Source organism: Typopeltis vanoorti, chromosome 4 (assembly GCF_054136105.1).
Source record: "Typopeltis vanoorti isolate ZY-2024b chromosome 4, IOZ_Tvanoo_1.0, whole genome shotgun sequence".
Classification (NCBI taxonomy): domain Eukaryota; kingdom Metazoa; phylum Arthropoda; class Arachnida; order Uropygi; family Thelyphonidae; genus Typopeltis; species Typopeltis vanoorti.
This window is the reverse complement of record NC_143552.1, coordinates 55,522,937-55,546,811: the sequence shown is the minus strand read 5'-3', so window position 1 is coordinate 55,546,811 and position 23,875 is coordinate 55,522,937. Positions and strand designations below refer to the sequence as shown.

At 34.8% G+C, this 23,875-nt stretch overlaps 1 protein-coding gene across 1 annotated transcript in view; it reads left to right on the top strand.

The window, feature by feature from the left end:
• The window catches only part of LOC150107321 (E-selectin-like), a 280,274-nt gene extending 276,692 nt beyond the window's left edge, over positions 1–3,582 (top strand). The window contains exon 20 of the mRNA XM_090391789.1: positions 3,303–3,582. Within this exon, the coding sequence (XP_090247915.1) occupies positions 3,303–3,582 (280 nt within the window). The remainder of the gene's footprint in view (positions 1–3,302) is intronic.
• Positions 3,583–23,875: the final 20,293 nt, after the last annotated feature.

Sequence of the window (23,875 nt, the reverse complement as noted above, 5' to 3'; positions counted from 1 at the left end):
TTTGAAACCCACATCGAATATAATTTTATTTTAGATACCTTACTCTTTTCAGAATCAAGTGATATTTAAAAATTAAAGATACCAAGAAATTATATACTTTGTTTAATCCTTTATCTAAGTGTAAGCAAACAAAGTTTGTGCCTGAAGTATTTTCAGGACTGGGGCAACTCGTGGTAAAGGTGATATGACTTCACATCACTTGCCTTGGTATCCCATAATGCAAAGCACATCTCCTTGTGGACATGTATAATGCTATGCATTATGGGAATGGTCACTACCCAGACCGGTTATGACCTTTATTGAGGTCTCATCAGTAGGAGCCAGACCCAGAGGTGATACCAAGGTTGAAGTAATGCAGAAGTCATATTTTTATATATACGTGTTGACAAAAAGTGTCACACCTTATTATTATAATACTCTGGATTAGAGATAGTTAGCTGTTGAAAATTTTTTCACTTGGTTATACTATAAGTTAAAGATACAAGAAATTGTATACTTGGTTTAATCCTTTATCCAAGTGTACAATTACAGTAAGCAAACAAAGTTTGCACCTGAACAACTATCTCTAATCCAGAGTATTATAATAATGTGCGACACCTTTTGACAATTCGTATATAAAAATATGACTTCTGCATTACTTCAACCTTGGTATCACCTTTGGGTCTGACTCACTGAAGAGACCTCAATAAAGGTCAAAACTGGTCTTTGTAGTGAGCCTTCCCATAATGCATAGTATTATACATGTCTGAAAGGAGATGTGCTTTGCATTATGGGATACTAAGGCAAGTGATGTGAAGTCATACTACCTTTACCATGAGTTGCCCCAGTCCTGAAAATACTTAAGGCACAAACTTTGTTTGCTTACACTTGGATAAAGGATTAAACCAAGTATATAATTTCTTGGTATCTTTAATTTATAGTATAACCAAGTGGAAAAACTTTCAACAAGAAGTGATATTTGGAGTACCTGAAAACAATCTACAAAAAAGCTATGTATAAATAAATTTACTTTTATATTGTTTTATTATTAAAATAATATAAAAATTCCTATCTGAATAAAAATTAATTTATAGACAACAGAATAGTAGAAGACAGATCAATACTTTTATTTGGGCTGTTAAATAAGTTACAATAACTTGGATATTTCTAACAAAATAAACAAATTCTCTACAAATGGAATAATTAACAATTAAGCCCAACAATAGCCACAATTAAAAAAACAGTCCAAGAATCTGTAATATTTTATTAAACTGATATTGTTGTATGGAAATGAATCATGGAAAATAAGAGAAGGAAATACGAAAAGAATCACTACAGCAGAAATGAAACATATAACAAGAACAGCAGGCCATGAATAGTAATTAAAAAGCAAAATGAAGACATATTGAAAGAACTAAACCAAACACCAGCATTGGAAATAATAATCAGAACTAAATGGAAAGGAGCATATAGAAAGAATGACAGAGTATCTAGAAAGATGATGAATTACAAACCCAAGGGTGACAAAGAAATATAGGCAGGCTGATGAAATGCAGAGCTGAGACTGAAATAAACCATATGGCTTACTGCCAGTGTATTTAAGTTATCTTGCAGAATCTCTACATCATCTTCATTGACTATTGCTCCCAGCTTTGCATCATCAGCAAACTGAATTTTACCCCCTCAAATCATTTTCCTGTGTCATTGATGTACAAGTTAAACAGGAGAGGATGAAGTACTGAGCCATGTGATATGTCATTAGCCACCTGCTTTCTCCTGAACTCAGTTCATCTATAAACCACTCTTTGATATCTGTTTATCAGCCACCTTCTAATCTAAATCACCAGTTTCATATCCATTCCTATTTATGCAACCAAGTTCCATGTGGAATCCAGTTTTTGCAAAGTCAAGCAGTATCACTGAGTAGTCATTTCCTTTATCTGATTCAAATGTTACATTATTACAGAAAGTAAGCAAATTACTGAGGCAAGACCCATCCTTCATATGCTTTAACCTCTAGCCATATTTCACTTTCTGGTGTAATCTTTCATTTTAAGTGGCAAATAAACTCCATTTTGAAGAATACTTTTAAGTAAAAGAGTCTTTCTGCAACTGAACAGCAGTTTTGATTTAAATAAAGGCTTCAGATACATTTTTTTGTATTAGTATAACTGATGATGTATACTAAATACCTTCCAGATGCCTTTCCCATAATGAAAGACTTTGACAAAAATTATCTTTGAGATGGTTGCTTAAATTTTGCATGAGATGCCCCTGATTTTGACTGATTATTTGCAGGATGGAGAGTTGGAGGGTGGAAGTTAATAGGATCTCAAATGAAATATATTATACTTTTTATACTTTCATCAGCTATCATAAGAATAAATAACATGATACTTATTATTATAAGTATCATATTGTTTATTACATGTTTTTTGCTTTTTTCGCCAAGAATCTGTAATGTTGCTCCTCATATCAGTATCTCTCAATATGTGTATCACCTCTCCTTCCTATCTGTGAACAGGATTTTCTCTATTTATACAATCGTTAGGTGCTTTTGTTTGTTGATCAACCTACACAAACCATCCCACTCATGACGAAAACAAGTGACTCAACTACATCATCATGGATGATAGCATGCTATGCCAGAGAAATTTAAAGTAGTGTTTCCCAAACTTTTTCCACAATCTAAAATTTAAAACACATTCATAAGTTTGCATATCATAAGTATTCATGTCCATAAAATTGCAGGGTTGATGTCATAATTACTTCATTCTTTTGCATTTAAAGCAAGAGCTAGATATGTTCATAGAAGTTAATAGGATCTCAAATGAAATACATTATGCTTTTTACACCTTCATCAAGCTGTCATAAAAATATGATTTTGCAATTTCTAGCATCACTGGTAAAGGGTTAGTGTTTACTCTTTAACAATAAGCTGTGGATTTTAAGGCCTTTTAGTAAATTAATTTCATTACATATTGTAAGATTACTGTCAATGCTGGATGCCTGAATTCATTTCTTTTTTTTCACTTCCTAATTTACTTTCTTTTTCAGAAGAAAGTGAATTAGTCTATCTAAAAATTCCCTGTGCACTGGTGAAAATCAAATCCAGATCTTATTTGAAATAAATCTGTAGCCAAACTACACTATGGAGGGGATAGTTAAGAATACAGATGTCCTAGACATACATAATTTTAAATAGTAAATATCAGTTAAGGAAAGTTAAATTAAAAAATTATGTTTTAAAAAGCTGTTTTGAATTTTACCCTTAACTGTTACATGTTCCAATGTATTGAATTTTTTTTTTTTTTTTTTTTCAGGAAGAGAGCTAAAAAAGTGAAGAACACAGAGAATGTTGAAGTCAATCCACCAGAAGATAAGGATACTACTGTAATGTCTTATTCACGTCTTAGTTTAGAATCTGATATCAGTGAAAGTAGTTTCCATAATCATGTTCCAGTTCGCAATCATCCCAATGGCTTAGTAACATTTACCAGTCATCCTCAACCTGTCTATACTACTATTACTATAAATGGACTCAGCTTAGTGCCACCCTCAGAAAAGAGCATAAATCAGCAAGATAATGAAAGTCCATCTTAGTAAAGCATGTCAAATGTTGACAAGACTTTCTCAGGTAATAGCACCATGAATTAGCAAAGAGATAAACACTTTGTTAATTCATTTCTTTTGGTGTTCAACAAAATGGGACACGTGCAAATAACTGGATTCAGTGGTGTATAACAATCAGTTTAGAATGAGTTGGTTTGTACTGTATGGTATTTGAACAAAATATGCATAAACAAAGAGTTGTAGCCGAATTGAGAAATATTATGCCAGTTCAGAATGATTGGCTGAACTTTGTATATTTTTTGTACAGAAGTTAATATGTCTGTATCTATTTTCAGTTATTATAACATACAGTACATGAAGTTTATTTATATTGCAAGTGACTGCTTTAATGTGGTTAGGAAGAGGAGAGTTACTAAAGCCAGCATTCTTTAATCTCATCATACAATGTTCTGCCAGATACTTTGCAAATCATCAGTGTGTGTGTGTGTGCGTGCGTGCATGTGTGTGTGCGTGTATGCAAACTTCAGAGTTAGATGTACAGAAATTGAACTCTCATGACAGATGTTATTTTATAGTGTGGTTATAATTTGTAGTCAGTTAATGCTATGTGCTTGCAAAATATTTTCATTTACAAGTTTTTTACTATACAAGAGAGCTTCGTGGCTAGGTACACTTTAGTCAGAATTGTTCCCATGGATAATGCTGTATTTATATGTGAAAAATATATCATGGCATTGCATAAGTGATATTTGATATTTCTGTTGTAACAAAAATTCATAAATTGAAAATAGTTTACAAAGAAAATGAATATACTTAATTTCATTTTTGTGAGTATCAAATTGCTGTTTATTTATGTATAAGGAGGAAAAAAGATTAAGCTCAAATATTGTTTCAAAATGTGCTATTCAAACTGATAAATATTAATTAATATAATTAAACTAATTTATCTTTAATTTAACTGACAATAAATAAAATAAAAATTGAACCAAAGGTAGGAAACCAAATTGTATCTTATACGAATATTATTATTATTATTATTATTATTATTATGAACAAAATCTAATTCACAGGATATCCAGGCTTCTCCCATATGACTAGCAAGGCTTGCTTCTTCCTTTTATCACATACATGGCAATTATCCCGTTTTCTTACTCCATATTTTTCTCCCTTGCTTTTTGAATAGAATCCATATTATGTCAAATTCAAAAAGTTATCAAAGCATAAAGAAGGCCAAGATGCTGAAGTATAGTTTATATTTTTTGGGCAGTATTCAGTGCAAACAGTGCAGAGAATAGTTTATATGGAAGATAATTTGCTATACTGAATTTTTCTTTATAACAGCATTGTTCCATTCCTATGGGGATTAAGTCCAGACTTTTCAGTAGTTGTTAGTGAGTGAGTCTGTTATAAACAATGTTTGCTATAGCCAACTGGATTATTTGTTAATTCAAATAGACTATGCAGGCGTCCTAAACAGAAAAGACCAACTTTCTGTTTAGGACACCAAAGTAATTTGGTGGCGTAAACAGATTTACTAACAGATGTTGTCCTAAATTTTGAATTACCAAAGTAATTCAAAGATAGAGACCTCTGCATCCCACTTGTAATAAATCCTGCTACTTCATGCATAATTCTTTGATTATTCATTGTTGTTTGCATTAATTTAAATATTAAATTTTCATATGGTAAACTGTTAAATGCCTTTAAGATCCAGAAATATTACTGTTTGTTCCTTTATCCAGCACTGTAGTACTATATTGTATTATGCAATGCATTTATTGCATAATACAGTGTGATTAGTCAACATCTCAACAGTGATGTCATCATCTCTTGGTAATGGTATAAAATTATTATATGTCATCACCAAGAGTCTGAAGACTTATTACATGAGGCTCATACTAACAATTATTCACACAATGATTATCATATACTTTTCCTCAGACTCAACCAAATTTTGTAACCCAAACTTTCATTGAAGGTTTAGATCAGGCGTGGCCAACTTCATTCTATACGAGGGCCGATATATGATGAGTGGTAGCGTCACGGGCCGCACACTTTTAGACAGAACTTAAATAAAAATAAACTGTATTTTTTCAAGGCAATAGTTATATGTATTGAATTACTATATTTGTTAAATCATTTTACTACTGGGAGAACAATATAAAATACTTTATTGATTTAAATATAAATTTTTAAAATTAAATTTAATTACATATTTCTGGGATGTTTTCAAACTCACTGGCAATTTTATCTTCCCCAAATGCACGTGCCATTTTAACAGAAAAGTGTTTTACAAATTCACCATCAGATAATGATTTTTTTGCTTTTGCTATCTCTGTGCTTACAACAAACGATGCCAAGAGTGAGCTTTTTTTGTATTGATGTTGGTTTAATAAAAATAGATTTCTGAGCACTAACCTTTCTCTTCAAATTACGTACAATTTTAGTACGTACTTGTCCAACATATTCTTGGTATTTAGTGACAACAAACCACACTAGGCACTGTGGTTTGTTGTCGTTACTGTTTATAAACAGAAATTCATTTTCCCATTTGTCCTGAAATGACCTGTTTTCTTCATAGATCTTACGTTTCTTACTCATAGTACACAAAGGCTGAAGTAACTAACCAGGGGACACAAACTGCAACTACAACACTGTTAACTGTGAAACTGATCACTGTAACCAGAGCCGATGAAGTGACTTTCAATGATGCGTTACTCTGGAGCACATAGAAATCTACCACTCCCACTACTACAACTCACACAGAGAAGCAGTAGATTTTATAAATCGAGTAATCTTTTTAAAGCCATTTTGATTCCGTGTTGAGAATATAAATTGTCTCTGTCATCAGAAATAATAAATATAACTAGTATCTTCTTCAACCTTTTGGTTCTGTCCACTGCTGGATGAAGGTCTCTCCCATGATTTTCCAGATCACTCGGTTTTCTGCCTCTCCCATCCATCTCACTCCTGCAATTTGTTCCAATTCATCCCTCCACCTTCTTCTTGGTCTTCCTCTTTGTCTTTCTCCATCCATTGGTCTCCACTCTGTTGATTTTCTAGTCCATCTCCTGTCACCACATCTGGCAATATGGCCAGCCTATCTCCACTTAGCCTGTTTAATGTATTTTACAATATCCATGACACCTGTTTGAGATCTTATCCAGATATTTGTCTTCCTATCTCTTAATGTTATTTTTAGCATACTTCTTTCCATGCGATGTTGTGTTGTTTGCAGCTTTTTGTTTAGGGCTTCTGTTAAAGTCCATGTTTCTCCTCCATATGTTAGGACAAGAAGTATGCACTGGTCGAAAGCTTTCCTTTTTAGACTCGTAGGAATGTCATTTCTGAATATGTTTCTCATTTTCCCATAAGCCATCCATCCAAAGTGAATTCTTCGTTCAATCTCTTTTCTTTGGCCCTCCTCAAAGGATAACAATTGGCCCAAATATACATATGAAGTAACTTGTTCTATTTCATGGTTTTCAACTTTGACAGTTCTATGGTTAATATATTTATTCTTCATTATTTTTGTTTTTTCTCTATTTATTTTTAATCCAATTACTCTGGAGGCTTCATTTAGCTGATTTAGCTTCATTTAGATCTTCAAGATATTATGAAATTACGAAATATACTGCTATTACGAAAATATCATCTGCAAATTTGAGATGATGCAGCCTTTCTCCATTTATGTTTATTCCTTTTGTTTCCCAATCAAGGTTTCTAAAGACTTCCTCTAGTGTAGCTGTAAATAATTTGGGAGATATTTTGTATTGGGAACTTTTTACTGTTTTTATATAACTTAATTACAGAAGTTGCATTACTGTAAATATGTTTTAGTGTTTCAATATATGGTTTCTCAGTTCCCTAGGTTTCAAGTGCTTTTAGTGTTGCAGATGTTTTAACTGAATCAAATGCTTTTTCGTTGTCTATATAGGCCAGACATAAGGGTTTATTGTATTCAATTGATTTTTCAATGAGCTGTCTTAATGCGTGAATATGGTCCAAAGTATTGTAATTTTTTCTAAATCCAGCTTGTTCACAGGATTGCATTCCCTTTAGTTTAGATTTTATTCTATTATTTATAATTTTTGTGAACACTTTATATATGGTGGGTAGTAGGCTTATAGGTCTGTAGTTTTTAATTTCTTCCTTATTGCCCTTTTTAAAAATTAATATTAGAAGTGAATTGTTCCAATTTTTTGGAATTTTTCTCTGTTTTAGGCATTTATTAAAGAGTTTAATCAGCCAGCTGTTTGATGACAGGACTTCCTCCCAGTTTTAAGAAGGCTACCATAATTCCGTTTTCTCCTGAGGCCTTTCCATTCTTCATTTCTCAAGTGCCATTTCCACTTCGCCTTGTAAGATCTCAGGGGCATCACTCAAGTTATCCATAGATGATTCTTGGATGTCACGGTCATTGATATAACTAGTATATCAATCAGAAAAATCTGCGGTCGAAACTAATAGCTAAATTGATGATACATATATAATTTAATATAGTTTTTATCCTGCTGCGGGCTGCACAAAATCACGTTACGGGGTGATGCAGCCTGCGGGCCTGCTGTTGGCCACCTATGGTTTAGATTATAAAGTTTACAAGAAAAAAGAAAAAACAAAAAGAAAGTTCAATTATACAAAATAAACAGCAGTAGCTGGTGATCCATCATTCAGTGTTTCAATCACTTGTCTTCTCCTTCATTCTGCTCCACTGTGTAAGCTTCATATCAACCACATTCACTTATCCCTTTATTATCTATTACACTGCACAATTTACATAATATATTTCCATGTGGCATCTTGTCAAATGCTTTTGCAGAGCTAGAAATGTCATGATATAATCATTTCCTTAGGTAACTCATCCGTCACTTTATTATTAGAAATCAGTAAAGTTATTAAGCAAGATATACCTCACCTCTCAAAATGCTGCGCTGTCCATTCCTTCCCCCCCCCATATCATATTTCTTTCTATTTATCCATTTTTATATTCTGCATTCTGGCCTTAACTAACTTTTCCAATACTTTGTTTCTTCTCCATTACTGTTGAGATATTGACTAATCTATAATTTGCTGCCTCTGTCTGGATAATACATTAATTTATGTAAAAGGAATGTCTTATCTTCTCTTCTCTGCTCCTTGGGGATCCTGTTGATACTAAGACTTATCCTAGTGAGGGTCACTGCCAGTTCTCTTATAGTTTCTCATAACCCAATTTTATATTCCATCTAATCTCATGACTATATAAGTCTTACGTTTTGGTGACACCATAAGTATCTCCAGTACTCATTTATCTCTATTCTTGCAACATCAATCACATTATTTCTAACTGAATATACCTCCTTCCTCCCACTTGAGAAGTGATCACATGGAGTAATATAACTATTTCTTCTGTTTCAGTCACTATCTTATTGTTTTCATTCATTACAGTTATCATAATCATTCTCCTTCTTCTTTGCCACATATAAAAATAATTCTATTTTATGGGATTTCCTTTGGCCTGCTTTACTAACTTCTACTTATCTTATGCTGTTCACCCTTCTTATCTGTGCTTTGTACTATTCATGGAATTGCTGATCACATTTCTCCTTATATTTCTTCTATGGATTTTTTTATTTTTTTTATTTTTTGGCTCCTATTTAATGATACTACTTATCCATTTAATTCTCACTGATTTATCCTCTTTAACCTGGATATGCAGTACAATCAGATATTGCTTTTTTTAAACACTTTTTGAATATTTCTTGCACTGCTGAAATCTTTTCCTTTCAGTTTCTCATGTGATGGCACTTTGTCAAGCTGTCACTTATAATATAATTGGACACTAATGTATCAGATTACATTTTTACTTTGCTTTACTTGTAAATCTTTTGATTTGCACTGTGCTCTTCATGCACATAGCACTTTCACCACCTTTCTACTTATATATCTACAATGCTTGTTTTTATTTTTCACTGTGTTGACTTTTCACTCCTATCATATCCTATTTATTCTAATTCTTAAATAGTCTGACACAGCAGTTTTCAAATGTCTCTCAGCTAACTACAACAATTATTAATCTCATTTGCTCTTTGTTTCCCATTTCTAGTATTTCTGTAAGATGCCTTCTATGTCTTTCATAATTTCACTTACTTCCTTTAGTCACTAGAACATGCTGGACTGCTTTCTAGGTCAGGACCATGTGCATTCTCACCAACTCATGATTCTTATTATTTCATGGCCTCCATGGTGTTATTAGACTCATCATTGGAGGTCCTTCCATTCCATACACAATAATACCTATCATGCCTCATCTTGAATTCTCTCAATATCATCTTGCTCACCACCCTGTGGTGAGTAGCAGTGTATTCAATTCACCCACTGCTCTTAATGAAATAATCTACTTCCCATTCCCTTGCTCACAACACTCATCCTTATATAGCTTCTAGGGAGAGATGTTTTTTTTTTCATCACTCGTTACTCTGCACAGTAGCTCCCTTATATCTGTCTGATAAGCTCCTCTTATCATCAAATAGTCTCATTCAGATTTCTGTTTCTCCTCTATCTCCTGAACTTTATAAACTACTCTCCAACATTTTTATCTTCTCTATATTTGGAACCAAATATGTGCATAGTAGTCCAGACAGTAGCTTAATCAATATATTATACAATGATACAATTATATTCTTATTCTGATTTGTCACCATCCTTCTCAGTATGATGGCAGTTGTTTGAGTGACTTTTCAAATTGCAACAGGGAAATAATAGTGATAGCTGATGTGTACCCTCCCCCCCAGAGACATCAGTCATCACTATTACTCCCATGATTCTTTGGCTCCTCTTCCTCTTTCTAGAGCAGAATTTCAGTACTATAGTGAAATTATGCTACTCCTAGAGCATAATTTCACTATAATTCAAAAGGGAATACACTGCATTCATTGAAAGCAGTGGTGTTTACTTTTGAATTATAACTACCTCTGGATAAAGTACAAAAATTTTACACTTAGAAACATTAAGCTGGTGTCCTTATGTATCTGCCCACTGAATGATCATGAAGAGGCACTACATCAAAATTCTCTTATTACCTTTCCCAATTTTGCATCATCTGTAGACAACTGGATATCTCTCTTTAAACTATGGGCTATATCAACAACATATAAATTAAACAGTATTGGCACCAGAACAGAATCCTGTGGTGCACCACTTCCCCTTACTCACTTACTGATATCTATCAGCCAATCATTCTCATACCCTTAACCACCAATATGCTGTCTATTCATTTGTTTTTGAAATTATTATCAAATGCCTTGGAAAAATTCAGAAAAATTACTTTATGCATATTTTATAATAAGTGCAGCTGCTAGGCTCTCCTTTAACAACATTCATGTTTCTCTTTATAAAGATTCCTATTTTTGTCACTCCGGCATTGTATTGTATTGTTTTGCACCCCCCCCCCTTATACTATAGTACTATTTTCCTCGGAGACTTTCCCTGTTGCAATACTCTTTGAATAAATCAAAGGTTCTGTTAATTTCTTGGCAAATTCTTTAATACACATGGTGATATCTTATCAAGTCCTAGTATTATTGTCATCAGATGCTAGCCAGGTTGATCGAGTGGATAGCATACCTGCTCTCCAACCAACAGGTTGTGGGTTCAAATCCCACTGTGGGCATGGCTGTTTGTAAAAGTCTTATCTAGATGAGCTTGTATATCTGCTTAGTTAATTAGGAAGTTAATTTAGAGAAATCAAATTAGATGCAGTCTTAGAATGACTGCCTCCCAGATCTTTGACAAATTAACGTAGCAGTTATCAGTTATGAATGAATACTTCTTAACTGATAATGATCTAAAAATAGTCCCTCATCTTTGTAGCAACTTCTGTGTAGCACAGCTATCTTCTTCCATTAATTTTTTGTGATAGGGTTTCCAGAGCATGGTCTGCCAGTCCTAACTAGCTGTAATGTTGACTGTTATGTTCTTCAGGGAAAATATTAACAGATCCATTATCTGTCCAAAGAAGGCTAAGTTGCAGGCACATGGAACTTTATAACTCCAGGATATAAGTGGATGAATCTCATCCTCTGGGAAACAAATGAAGGTTGCTAGTTGGATATATGGTTTAAGAGTAGTTTTGAGATTATATTTGTGAAGAGTTTTATCTAATTTTTCAGATGGTGCTGAGAAATATAAGGAATGGAAATAGTTCTCTTGTGATCTAGTGTGCACATTACACTACTAAATATCATAAATGAGTCTGTAAATATTCAGTCTTGTTTTCCTTGCTTTTACAGAAGATAGCTTCAAATTCTTCATCAGTACTTTTTTTTCACTTTAAATGGAAATAATTTTCTATCATTGCATTATGTTTTTATCTTCCTGTTTTGTTTTGTTAGCATATTCATTTTTCAGTCAACCATATTCTGCTAATGTCAATACCTTTTTTGGAAAAACTGGATTACTCAATGCCACAGCTCTTCTTCTTCCATATTTGTAATATTCACATGCGAGCATAATTATTTTTCATGAATATCTTCAAAAGGAATATCTTCATCATGCCAATAATTAACTACTTTTTTCCTTCACAATGAGTCTCATGGCTCCATGAAAATAGTGAATTATAATAATGTATATTTTCAGATTCATATTCACAAGTAGCCAATACCTAGTTCTCTAAAGCAGTTTTTTTAGTTATATAAATTCTGATCTTAAATATGCTGTTGTTGCATAGCAAAAATCATGCGCCAGTCAAATTAAGAAATTGAGTCTAACTTTTTTTTTATATATAAATATTTTTATATATAAATGTAAAAGAAAGTATTTTACAAAAAAAAAAAAAAAAAAGAAAGAAATTAATGTGAGTTTAAATATCTAGTTTCTCTAATACAAATTATTCAGCTGTGTCTAAATGCAGGTGCAATGCCATTACTTTATTGTAATGTAGTTCAACAGGACAAACTAAAGATAAAAAAGTCAAGTTTCTTACTATCTTGAATTTGGATCAACCAATATTCAGAAAGAATACTAGTTGAATCAAAGAAAAATAGAACTTTTTTTTTTTTTTGTAAAATACTTTCTTAACTGTAAACTCCTTTCTACCATTTACATTCCTTCACAGTCTAATGTTTTACCACTCAGCACACACTCAGATTTTGATTCTGCATGAATAAAAGAAATAAGAGAAATTTCTATACCTGTGTAACATTGATCTGAATCTTAATTCAGCAGAAGAACCCAAATGGATTGTGTATTATAAGCAATAGTGGATAACAAATTCCAGATAATACCTTGGAATACAATGTGAAAATAAATAAGTTATTGTTAAGAAAAAAGAGTTTCTGTGTTAATCAGCTTCTTGCAGAACTTATCATACATAAATCATTATGTTCTTAAAAAGGAATAACTACAAAAGTATGAATTTAACTTATAACTTTACTACAGCATAGTTCAGATAGAACATACATCTTATATTTGGGAACATGTATTATGTTCTGATTTAGCATGAATTCCTTTTTTTGGAAACTTTCATAAATTAATTACTTATTGAAAGATGAACAAGTAATTATTATTATTATTATTATTCAGGCCTCCATGGAGTCAAAAGACTCATCGTCGAGGGAGGTCCTTCTTAAGAAGTCTATCAAGACTCATCCAGGGGAGGCCCCCCCCTCTAAGAAACACAAAGTCTATCATACCACTCCTTAAACTCATTGACCGTTCTCGCTCCCACCACTCCATCAGGCAATGCATTCCACGGTTCAACCACCCTCCACACAAAGAAACCATTACCCTCTTGCTCACAGTTTCCTTTCGTAACTTCCAGGGATGGCCTCTTGTCATCACTCTTTCCTGCTGTTCAACCAAGCAAAAGAACTCCCCAGTGTCAACAGTGGAGTCTTGCTAAGTGAAAAATATCAGGAACAAAGCACTTTAGTCCAATTAAGCAGTTGCTTCAATTAGGTGAAATTTTATGGAAATTCTTAAAAAAGCTATAAAACAAAAGACAAAGCACTGTTTACTGTACAGAAAAGAGAATAATATTCATACTAAAAATAATTCCAATTTAATGTATTCACATAATTTGCTGCAAGATGGCAGATCGGTGCCGAAAGATAAGTTCATTTTGGAAGTTTTTAAAAGTCGTTCTTTTTTTGCATCATTATATTTATGAATGTTTGTGTGATTAACTGTAAGGATAGCATGCTTTTTTATTTATTTATTTTTTGATTTTTAAAGGTTTAATATTTGTTTTATTGTACACTGTATTGTGTGTCATAACACCAATGCACAAAACAATGGCAGGTGATTTTAACATGCATGATTACATTTGCTGTAGCATGTGCAAAATGTATGGCCTTTGCAGAACAAAAGAATTTTGGAAGGAGAATGTAACTGGAAAACGTGTTTGTCAAAAGCATTTCATGAACAAATGTCGTAAGTGTGAAGAGAGTGAGAAGAGTAATAGCAGTGAGTTGAAAATGAAATGCGTGATAATGTGATTGGCATATTTAGTATTGCAAGTGGCACGAATGACTGTAAGAATGACGCAGTGGAAAATGAACAGAATGACCAGATAGTAATGGAAAAGATAGCACGCTTACGTGGAGTTCTTCATGGAATAAAATGTGAGATTGTCAGACTGAGCAGTTGGAGAAATGCCTGGTAGATGGTATGACACAGAAGTGAAAGAAAGGGGAAAGAAAGCATAGCATGAAAGAGAGAAAATGTGAAAATAAGGATTGGATTTTGTATGGTGATTCGCTGATACAAGAAATCCTTCAGGTTTGTGAGAAGACATAAAAGAATTACTAGTACATGCAAAAAAGAAAAGAGTGGGAAGATAAAAGGTGTGAGTCTGTTGCCACGGTATGATAGAGGCAAGCTGAGAGCTATGATCACAAACACAAATGAATCAGTGTGCAGATTATGCAGAAGGAATGGTGTGGAGTTTGTGGATTTGTAGAGTGAGTTTGGTGTAAGAAAGGATTTATATTAGGTGGATGGCTTGCATATAAATTGATTTGGTGTCAGGAGTCTTGTTCAGTGAGAGTTTAGAAGTACAAAGTCAGAGAAACTAGAATGTTTAGGGAGGGAGGGATGTAGTTGAACATGGGTCCAGGTAACCTAGAGCTTAGTAGAGAGTGCACAACTTGACCAAAAGTTATAGGTATTAGTGAGATATGGTCGACTATGACCATATCAACAAGGGGTTGATATGGTCATAGAAACAGATGTAGTGTCTTCAGATAGGACAGAAGGAACAAAATGGGGATGACAATGCAGAGGAATTTAAGCCAAAAAGAGTATATGTATATCTGAGGAACAGGGATTCAAAGGGCAGTTGATTTGAAGCTATCTGGTGTGAAATAGAGGCCAGCAGGACTAACTATGTAATTGGTTGCTGGGTCACAGGCAGGGTAGGAGATGGAATTATACAGCTACTAAGAGATAATTACCTGAGGCAACATATAACTGGGGGCACAAGAGGTTCAAGAATGCTGGAGCTGATCATTGCATCAGAGAACCTAACACTAACCAATTTATCTATACTGTCTCCATTTGGAAAAAGTGTCTGGCAATCTCTCTTGACCAGGGAGATTACCAGACATGCAGAATTTTCTGTTAAGAAGGGATATATGTGGAATTACAAAGAAGATGATTATGACATACTGAGGAGACAGCTTTCAGCAGAGCAATGAAATAAGAATTTGGAGGGGAGAGATGTTGTTTGTGCATGGGAGGTGGTTAAGGGGTGTTTAAAGAAAGCAGTATCTGAATGTATAACTAGAGTCAGAAGGATAAATCATGTAGGAGTTAGATGGATGAATAATTTCTTTAAGCAGGAGTAGCACACAAAGAAAAGATTGTGAAGGGATTATAAAGGAAAAGGTGATCAGCATGCCCATGAGCATTATAAGGTGCAGGAATGAAAGGTGACTGGTATGATAAGGAAGGCCAAAGCTAATTGTGAGATAAAACTAGCTGATGATGCCAAAATTAATCCCAAGGAGTTCTTTTGTTATGTGGCAAGTAAAAGGAGAAATGACTATGGAAAGATGATTTTAAAAAGTGCTGATGGTGAGGAGATAACAGAACCAAACCAAATAGTTAAATTACTGAGTATTTTGCTGGGGGTGTACTATTGAGGTAGTGACATTAACTGATTGGAGAATAGAGGTTGAAGAAATTGAGGTGCTTAAAATATTGCAGAGCCTTAATTCGAACACAGAATAAGAATGTGCAAGGGAATTATCAGCTCCTCTGACTAAGCTGTTTAATTCAAGCCTCAGTAGTGGGAAGGTGCCATTGGAGTGGAAAGAGGGCAAAATAGTCCAGTTCCAAGCATGAAGGAGACAAGTCAGAAGTAGCAAATTATAGCCCAATAGCATCTCAGGAGTGATGATTAAGGTATTGGAGAAATTGTTGAAAAACAGAATTCAGGTCTGGGTGGGTTGGAATACAACACTCTATAAGGGACAACTTGGTTTAGTGAAGGATAGGTATTACCTTAGTAATTTGCTTACTTTTTATAATCAAGTGACAATGGAGTTGAATAAGAAAAATGGCTACTCGGTGATATTGCTGGACTTTGCAAAAGCATTTGACAAGATTCCACATAAAATTCTATTGCATAAAGCAAATGGGAATGGATATAATTCTGGTGGTTTCAATTAGAGGGTGGCTGATGGACAAATATCAAAGAGTGGTTTATGGAAAAGTTGAGTCAATGATATATGAAATGATTTAGCAGGAAATATTCAGTTGTTTGCTAACAATGGTAAATGAAGATGATGCAGAGATCCTAGAGGAAAACAGACTAGCAGTACGGACAAAGATAAATGGCTAACAGTTTAATGTGGCCAAGTCTAAGGACACTTGGAGACGAGATCAGAAGCTGTGTACTATATCAATGGAACTGAACTGCAGAAAACTGATGAAGCCAGGGACTTGGGTATGATTGTGGACAGGGAGCTGAAGTTTAGAGTGCGAAGGTAACCAAAACAGCACATCAGATTACGCAGTTGTTGAAGACTACACCAACAAGCATGGATAGAGAGGTTATAGTTTCCCTATGTAAAGGTTTAATAAGCATAGACTCCCAGATTCTGTGATGATGAAGAAGTTGTGGAAAGGATCCAGAGGAGTGGCAAAGATTGTGACAGGTTTGGAATGCTCCCTATGAAAATAGATTGATGGTCTGTAGCCTTCAAAAATTGTTAGATGAAAAAAGAGGAGCCATGATAGAAGCATTTAAGTTATTAAATGCTTCTATCATGTATTGAAAAAGTGTTCAGGTGACACTGAACACTTTTTCAATACATGACATGAAGAGAGAGAACAAGGGGTTGCCAGTTTTATAAGAGTGTGGTTAGTAAGGGTGTTAAGACTAGGTTTTATGCTTAGAGGATGGTGAATGGGTGAAATGGGTTGTGTGTGTGTGTGCTTCATTAGTGAATAAGTTTAAGGAGAAGTATGATAGGTATGGTGTGAATGATGGGCTAATGTGTGAGTAAAATGTATCTCCCATATGAGTCTTCTGACTCCATGGAGATACCTGTATAATAATAATAATAATAATAATAATAATAATAATAATAATAATAATAATAATTCCTTAAAGTTAATCATGTTGGAGCAGTTTATTGAGCATATCCTGTCATGTTCTGATATACCACAACCAAGCAAAATCAGCAGAGACATCTAATGTAGATAAAGGATTGCCTTCCTGCATGAACTAGAGTCAAGATTCAGCAATACATTTCCTGGTATCCTGGTCAGCCACAAAGCTCAATTCATGACTTATTTTTCACGGTATTAACAACACCACAAACACTTTTAATAACAAAGATGTTTTATTAACGCTTATATTTCGCTGATTTTCAACTCAGCATCATCAGAGCACAACACACATGTAAACGCAACAGTGAGTGAGTGAAACAATATAATTGCAAAAGACAAAAGATCTAAAGTCCTATTTTTTGGAGCCCTCTAACGAGAAAAAAAAAAAAAAAAAAAACAGCAGTTATCCAGGAGTTTTTCTTAGGATAACCGTCTCCCAAATTTTTGGCAAATTAATGCAACCATATTTGTTAAGGTTGGGAGAATTCTTCAAAGCTATTGCTGACTCAAAAAATAATCTTTCAGATCTATAACGACTCCTAAATAGCACATTCATTTTCCTCCATCTAATCCTGTGTGAAGGAGTGTCCAAAGTGTGGTCTGCCAGTCCCGACTTGCCATAGTAATAGTAGCGAATGTATCTTTCATGTTCTTCCAGGCAGATGTTCACTGATCTTCCTGTTTGCCCATAATAGGCTAAATCACGGTCACATGGAACTTCATACACTCCTGGGTGTGCTAAAGGGTGAAATTTATCCTTAGACGAGCGGATCAGAGTTGCCAGCTTGACATGAGGTTTGAAAGTGGTGCGAAGGCCATGTTTCAACAATACTTTGGCTATCTTTTCCGATATACCTCTGATATAGAGGAATAGAAATGGTCATGTTGTATTCTTGTGTATTAGGGGAGGGCAGAGTAATGGGCCTATGTAGTATTTTATCTATTTTGTAGGGATTGTAGCCGTTGGCTAAGAACGTATGGCACAGGTATTGGAGTTCAGTGGTCAGAGCTGTATCGTTAGAACAAATGGCTCTGGCTCTGTGTGTAAGTGTTTTTAAAATGCTGTACTGTTGGACTGGATGATGATGTGATTGTTTATGTAGGTATCTTCCTGTGTGTGTAGGCTTTCTGTAAATAGAAAAAGATAGTGAACCATCTGAAAGGTGGGTGACTAATGTGTCAAGAAATGGTAAACAGTTATTTGATTCTTTTTCTACTGTGAAGTGAATTTTGGGGTGTTGGCTGTTTAGGTAGGTGACAAAAGCATCCAAAGTGTCTTGTCCATGGGGCCAGATGGCAAACACATCATCTACATAGCATAACCACACTTGTGGCTTGTATGTAGTTGTGGTAAGTACTTTGTTTTCAAAGTGTTCCATGTAAAAATTTGCTAACGGGGGAGAGAGGGGGGGGGGAACCCATAGCAGTACCATTAATCTGTTTGTAGAATTCCCCCCCCCCATGTAAACTAACCTGCATTCATGGTAAATTGAAATAATTCAAAAATATCTGGGGGAAATTTAGACTTGATTAAATCAAGAGTGTCTATAAGTGGTACATTGGTAAATAAGGAGGTGACATCGAAACTAACCATTATGTCTGAATGTTTCAGGATTAGATTTTTAACCAGTGTTTTGAAATGGATTGAATTTTTTACAAAAGTAGAGGAGTTGCCAGTAAGGGGAGTAAGCGACTTGGCTAAATGCCAGGCCAGTTTATATCAACACCTAAGCTTATCTGTTAGACACAAAGCTCAAGTTCAGTTGTATAAACCTCATCACTTTCTTGGTCTTCTGATGCTGCTCTGTGTTTTGCTACAATTGTTCAACAATTGTGTCCTCACAATCTTTGCAAAAGTGAATACTTTTGTTGATATATACAAGCTTTTCATAATTTCTGATGTACTGCATTTGCAACATTGTTTCATTTTCACTGTTCATACTTGGCATCTTCAAGCCTGAATGCTTCAAACTGTAATGAACAAAGAGTTGTGGTTGGCAATGCCAGCAGATTCTATCTCAGTTGGTTCAAGGATCTAGTTTACTAACTTTATGTGATACAATGTCTTCGGTTTTCTTTTTTTTTTTTTTTACAGTTCTTGTGTCCACTGGCTGCACTAAGGAAGAATGTGATATTAGAAATTCCAAACAGATGTCTTTCATGAATGTCAAGAAACAACAAAACTTTTCTTGACTTCTGCTGTAGTTTAGTTTCATGTCCCAATGTAGTTACATTGGGACATGAAAATAACCATTAAAAATTTCAGAAATCATCCATTCATTCTTGTTAGCATAGCACAAAAAAACTAGTAAACAGTCCATTCTAGGCCCCTTAAAATATTGAGGCTCACCTTCCCCAATAACCAAGAGCTTCCATTTATCCATTCCTGACATGTCTGAACAGCATAACACACTTATGTGATCCATATTGCTTTCTCTGAACATGATAGCATTTCATGTTTGTAGGTCAGGAAACTGTCCTACATGGCACAGTAAAACTTGCTTCATAAATTCTGCACAGAATTTATGAAGCAAGTTAGGTGATTTTGTGGATTTCTATTGTTCTATTCAGTTGGTTCAAGGATCTAGTTCTAACTTTATGTCTTCAGTTTTCTTTTTTTTTTTTTTTAAAGCACACAGAAGGATAGCACAAGGAGCAGATGTTGTGACCCTCTAAGAGGATCCAAATAGACTATAAGTGGGCAAGTGAGTGGAGCAAAAAGTTCAGTTTTGAAAAGTGCAGATATTGTGGCTATTTTTGAATAAATCAGAAAAGTGGAAAATGAACATAAGCGAAAGGTTTTGAATTTTGAGATCTACAGATGGAGGGCATGCATACTTTGTTGGCAAAACTATACTGGAGGAAGTGCAGGAGGCAAGGGATCTTGAAGTTATGATTGCTACAAATTTGAAGTTCAGGGAACATATTGCAAAGGTGGTGAAGATAAGACAAAGGACTGCTACTATATTGAGAAATATGTGGAGACTAGAAATAGGTGGGTAACAAAAATTATATCAGAAGTTTGGAAGGTTAATTATGAGGACAAACTAAGAGCATGTAAGAGTTTGGTGGATAGAAGACAAATGGATGATATGACAGACATATGAGCTGTTGAGAGATATTCCAGATGGAAACTGAAGAGAATTTTTTCACATGGTAGAATAAGGGAAAAGGAAAAGGGACTGTCTCTGGAAGAGGCAAAAAGAGAGTAGCAGGAACATGGAATACATTGTCTGAGAGGGTGAGAATGTAGACAGTATATGTGTTTCAGAAGTGGTATTATACACTATGTTATCTGAAGTAATCTCTCATGATGAGACTTATGACATCTGGAGATCTTGAATAATAATAATAATAATCATAAGAACAGGTGATATGATTGAGGCGTATAAGCTGTTGACAGTATTTACTGGATGGAGAATGGAGAGATATTTTCATATAAGAGAATAAGGGAAAGGGTCAAGGAGATACCTGGGAGTTGCAAAGGGAATGGTGACTAAGAGAGAAAAGCAGCTTTTTTTTTTTTTTTTTTTTGCATGGCTAGTGGTAGAAACATGGAATACACTGATTGAGAGTGTGTTTGGAATGATACTTTATTTGAAGCAGATCTCCCACAATGAGTCTTATGACTCCATTCCATATATCTTTCAAACAGTAACAATACTTATTAATATAATCTGACGTTGAATAAATTCAGTTTTGTTAAATTCAAGAAATTCTTGAATTTAATAAAACAACAAATTCAACGAGATCTGCTTCAAATAAAGTATCATCCAAACACACACACTCTCAGTCAGTGTGTTCCACGTTTCTACCACTAGCCATGCAAAAAAAAAAAAAACTGCTTTTCTCTCTTAGTCACCATCCCCTTTGCAACTCCCAGGTATGTCTCCTTGACCCTTCCCCTTATTCTCTTATATGAAAACATTTCTCCATTCTCCATCCAGTAAATACCTGTCAATAGCTTATATGCCTCAATCACATCACCTGTTCTTATGATTATTATTATTATTATTCAAGATCTCCAGATGTCATGAGTCTCATCATGAGAGATTGCTTCAGATAACATAGTGTATAATACCACTTCTAAAACACATATACTGTCTGCATTCTCGCCCTCTCAGACAATGTATCCATGTTCCTGCTACTCTCTTTTTTGCCTCTTCCAGAGAGTCCCTTTTCCTTTTCCCTTATTCTACCATGTGAAAAAATTCTCTTCAGTCTCCATCTGGAATATCTCTGAACAGCTTATATGTCTGTCATATCATCCCTTTGTCTTCTATCCACCAAACTCTTACATGCTCTTAGTTTGTCCTCATAATTAACCTTCCAAACTCCTGATATAATTTTTGTTACCCACCTCCAGTCTCCACATATTTCTCAATATAGTAGCAGTCCTTTGTCTTATCTTCACCACCTTTGCAATATGTTCCCTGAACATCAAATTTGTAGCAATCATAACTTCAAGATCCCTTGCCTCCTGCACTTCCTCCAGTATAGTTTTGCCAACAAAGAATGCATGCCTTCCATCTGTAGATCTCAAAATTCAAAACCTTTCACTTATGTGTTCATTTTCCACTTTTCTGATTTATTCAAAAATAGCCACAACATCTGCACTTTTCAAAACTGAACTTTTTGCTCCACTCACTTGTCCACTTATAGTCTATTTGGATCCTCCTAGAGGGTCACAACATCTGCTCTTCTTCTCATAGTTCCTCAAATTTGCATCATCTGCAAACAGCTGCATATCCTAATTAAAGTTCTCCCAATATCATTAATAGCTCTTCTTCCCTCGCCATGCACACAATTTGATTATACATGTCAGTCAATTGCCTATCCATCTCGCTAATCTTATTTAACCATATTCATGTCAGTTTCACCACCAGTGTTATGTGTTGCAGTCCATCACACAAAGATGACATGTACACCATAGTATATGTATCTCATTGTGTATGCTTAAATGGAGAAAGGACATATTAGAATCACTATTTTCCAGTAGATCTGGGGAGATACACTGATCAGAAAACATTTAAGGGCATTGACAATGAAAGAAAGAAAGCACAAATCAGGGCTGGCGGCACATACTACAGATACAAAACATTTAGTAGAATAGCAACAAACTGAAATGCTCCACATTGATTACTCCTTTTACTCAAGAGCATTCAAACAATCAGCTGAAATGATGAAGTATCCTCTGCAGCATAACAAAAAACAAGGGATGATTTTACATCAAATCTGGTCCTCCTTAATCCATCACGACACACTTGTATCTACCAGCAGTATACAGCAACCCACAAACCAGCAGCCAGCATAACAGCGAATGCATGCTTTTCATTTTTTAAACATTTTCAAACAAATATTCTTCACTAGAAATGTTAACTGTTATTATTTTTCTTGTAGTTTTTTTAATTTATTCGTGCTATTTCCTGATTAAGCGAAACAAAATTTTTTTCACAAAACTAGTCGAATTAAAACATAATTTCTTTTTGACATCTTTTTGAGTGGTTTAATACCAGAAATAGTGATTCTAATATGTATCACTCTGTCTAATGCATCTGTCACCTTATTGTAATGTATAAATATATTGCTAAAACATGACCTTCCTTTAACAAAATCCATGCTAACCATCACAGAATCCTGCTGTTATCAACCCATTTCAGGATCCTAGTCCTTGCCAACCACTCCAAAAACCTTCAACACTACTCCAGATACAAATAGACTGGCCTTTAATTAAAAACACCAATCATCACTCCCTTTGTGAAGTTTCCTCTTCCCATTTCTTTTGAGACTTTCCCAATTGCAAGTCTTGCTAAACAGGTATGTCAAGGCTGCAGATAACCCAATGGAATATTATCATCATTATTATTATTATTATTATTATTATTATTATTATTATTATCTGAGACCTTCAGAGAGTCAAGGACTCATCAAAGGAGAATATACATCACAAAAACCAACTGTTATACTTTCCCTTAAATTCATTCACATTAGATGCACTCACTGCTTCTAAAGGCAAACTATTCCACTCATTCACTCACTGCTCTGTGAGAGAAAACCTAGCTCTTAGCCCCTTCTTGACTGCGAACAAAAACTTCCATCAATGACTCCCTGTTCTCTCTCTCTCTCTCTCTCTCTCCACCTTCCATATAATTATTATTATTATTACCCCAAGACCTCATGGAGTCAAAGACTCATCAGGGAGGTCCTTTTATCACACACACATCTCATCATACCGTGTCTTAAATACACTCAAACTCCTTGCAGACACCACACTCTCAGGCAAGGCATTCCAATCATTCACAACTCTGCACGAAAAAAACCTGCCTCTCACTGCCCTACTCACACCCTCTTTATACAGTTTCCAGGGATGACCTCTGGTTCTCCCCCGATCTCCCACTATTCTCTGTAGAACTTCTCCACCATTGATCCTATAACAACCTCTTATCAACTTGTAAGTCTCTATCATATCTCCCCTCTTCCTCCTGTCCACCAGACTCTGCAAATTACATCTTCTCAATCTTTCCTCATACTCAACATTCCAGAGGTCAGAAACTACCTTACTCAGTCGCCTTTGGACCCTTTCCAACATCTCTTCATCCTTCTGAAAACTCGGTGACCAAATCTGGGCACAATAGTCCATGTGTGGCCTAATCAAAGCCTTATACAATGGAACAAGAATCTCCTCTCCTTACTTCTACACGTCAGTGTCCTCCGCATCATTCCCAGA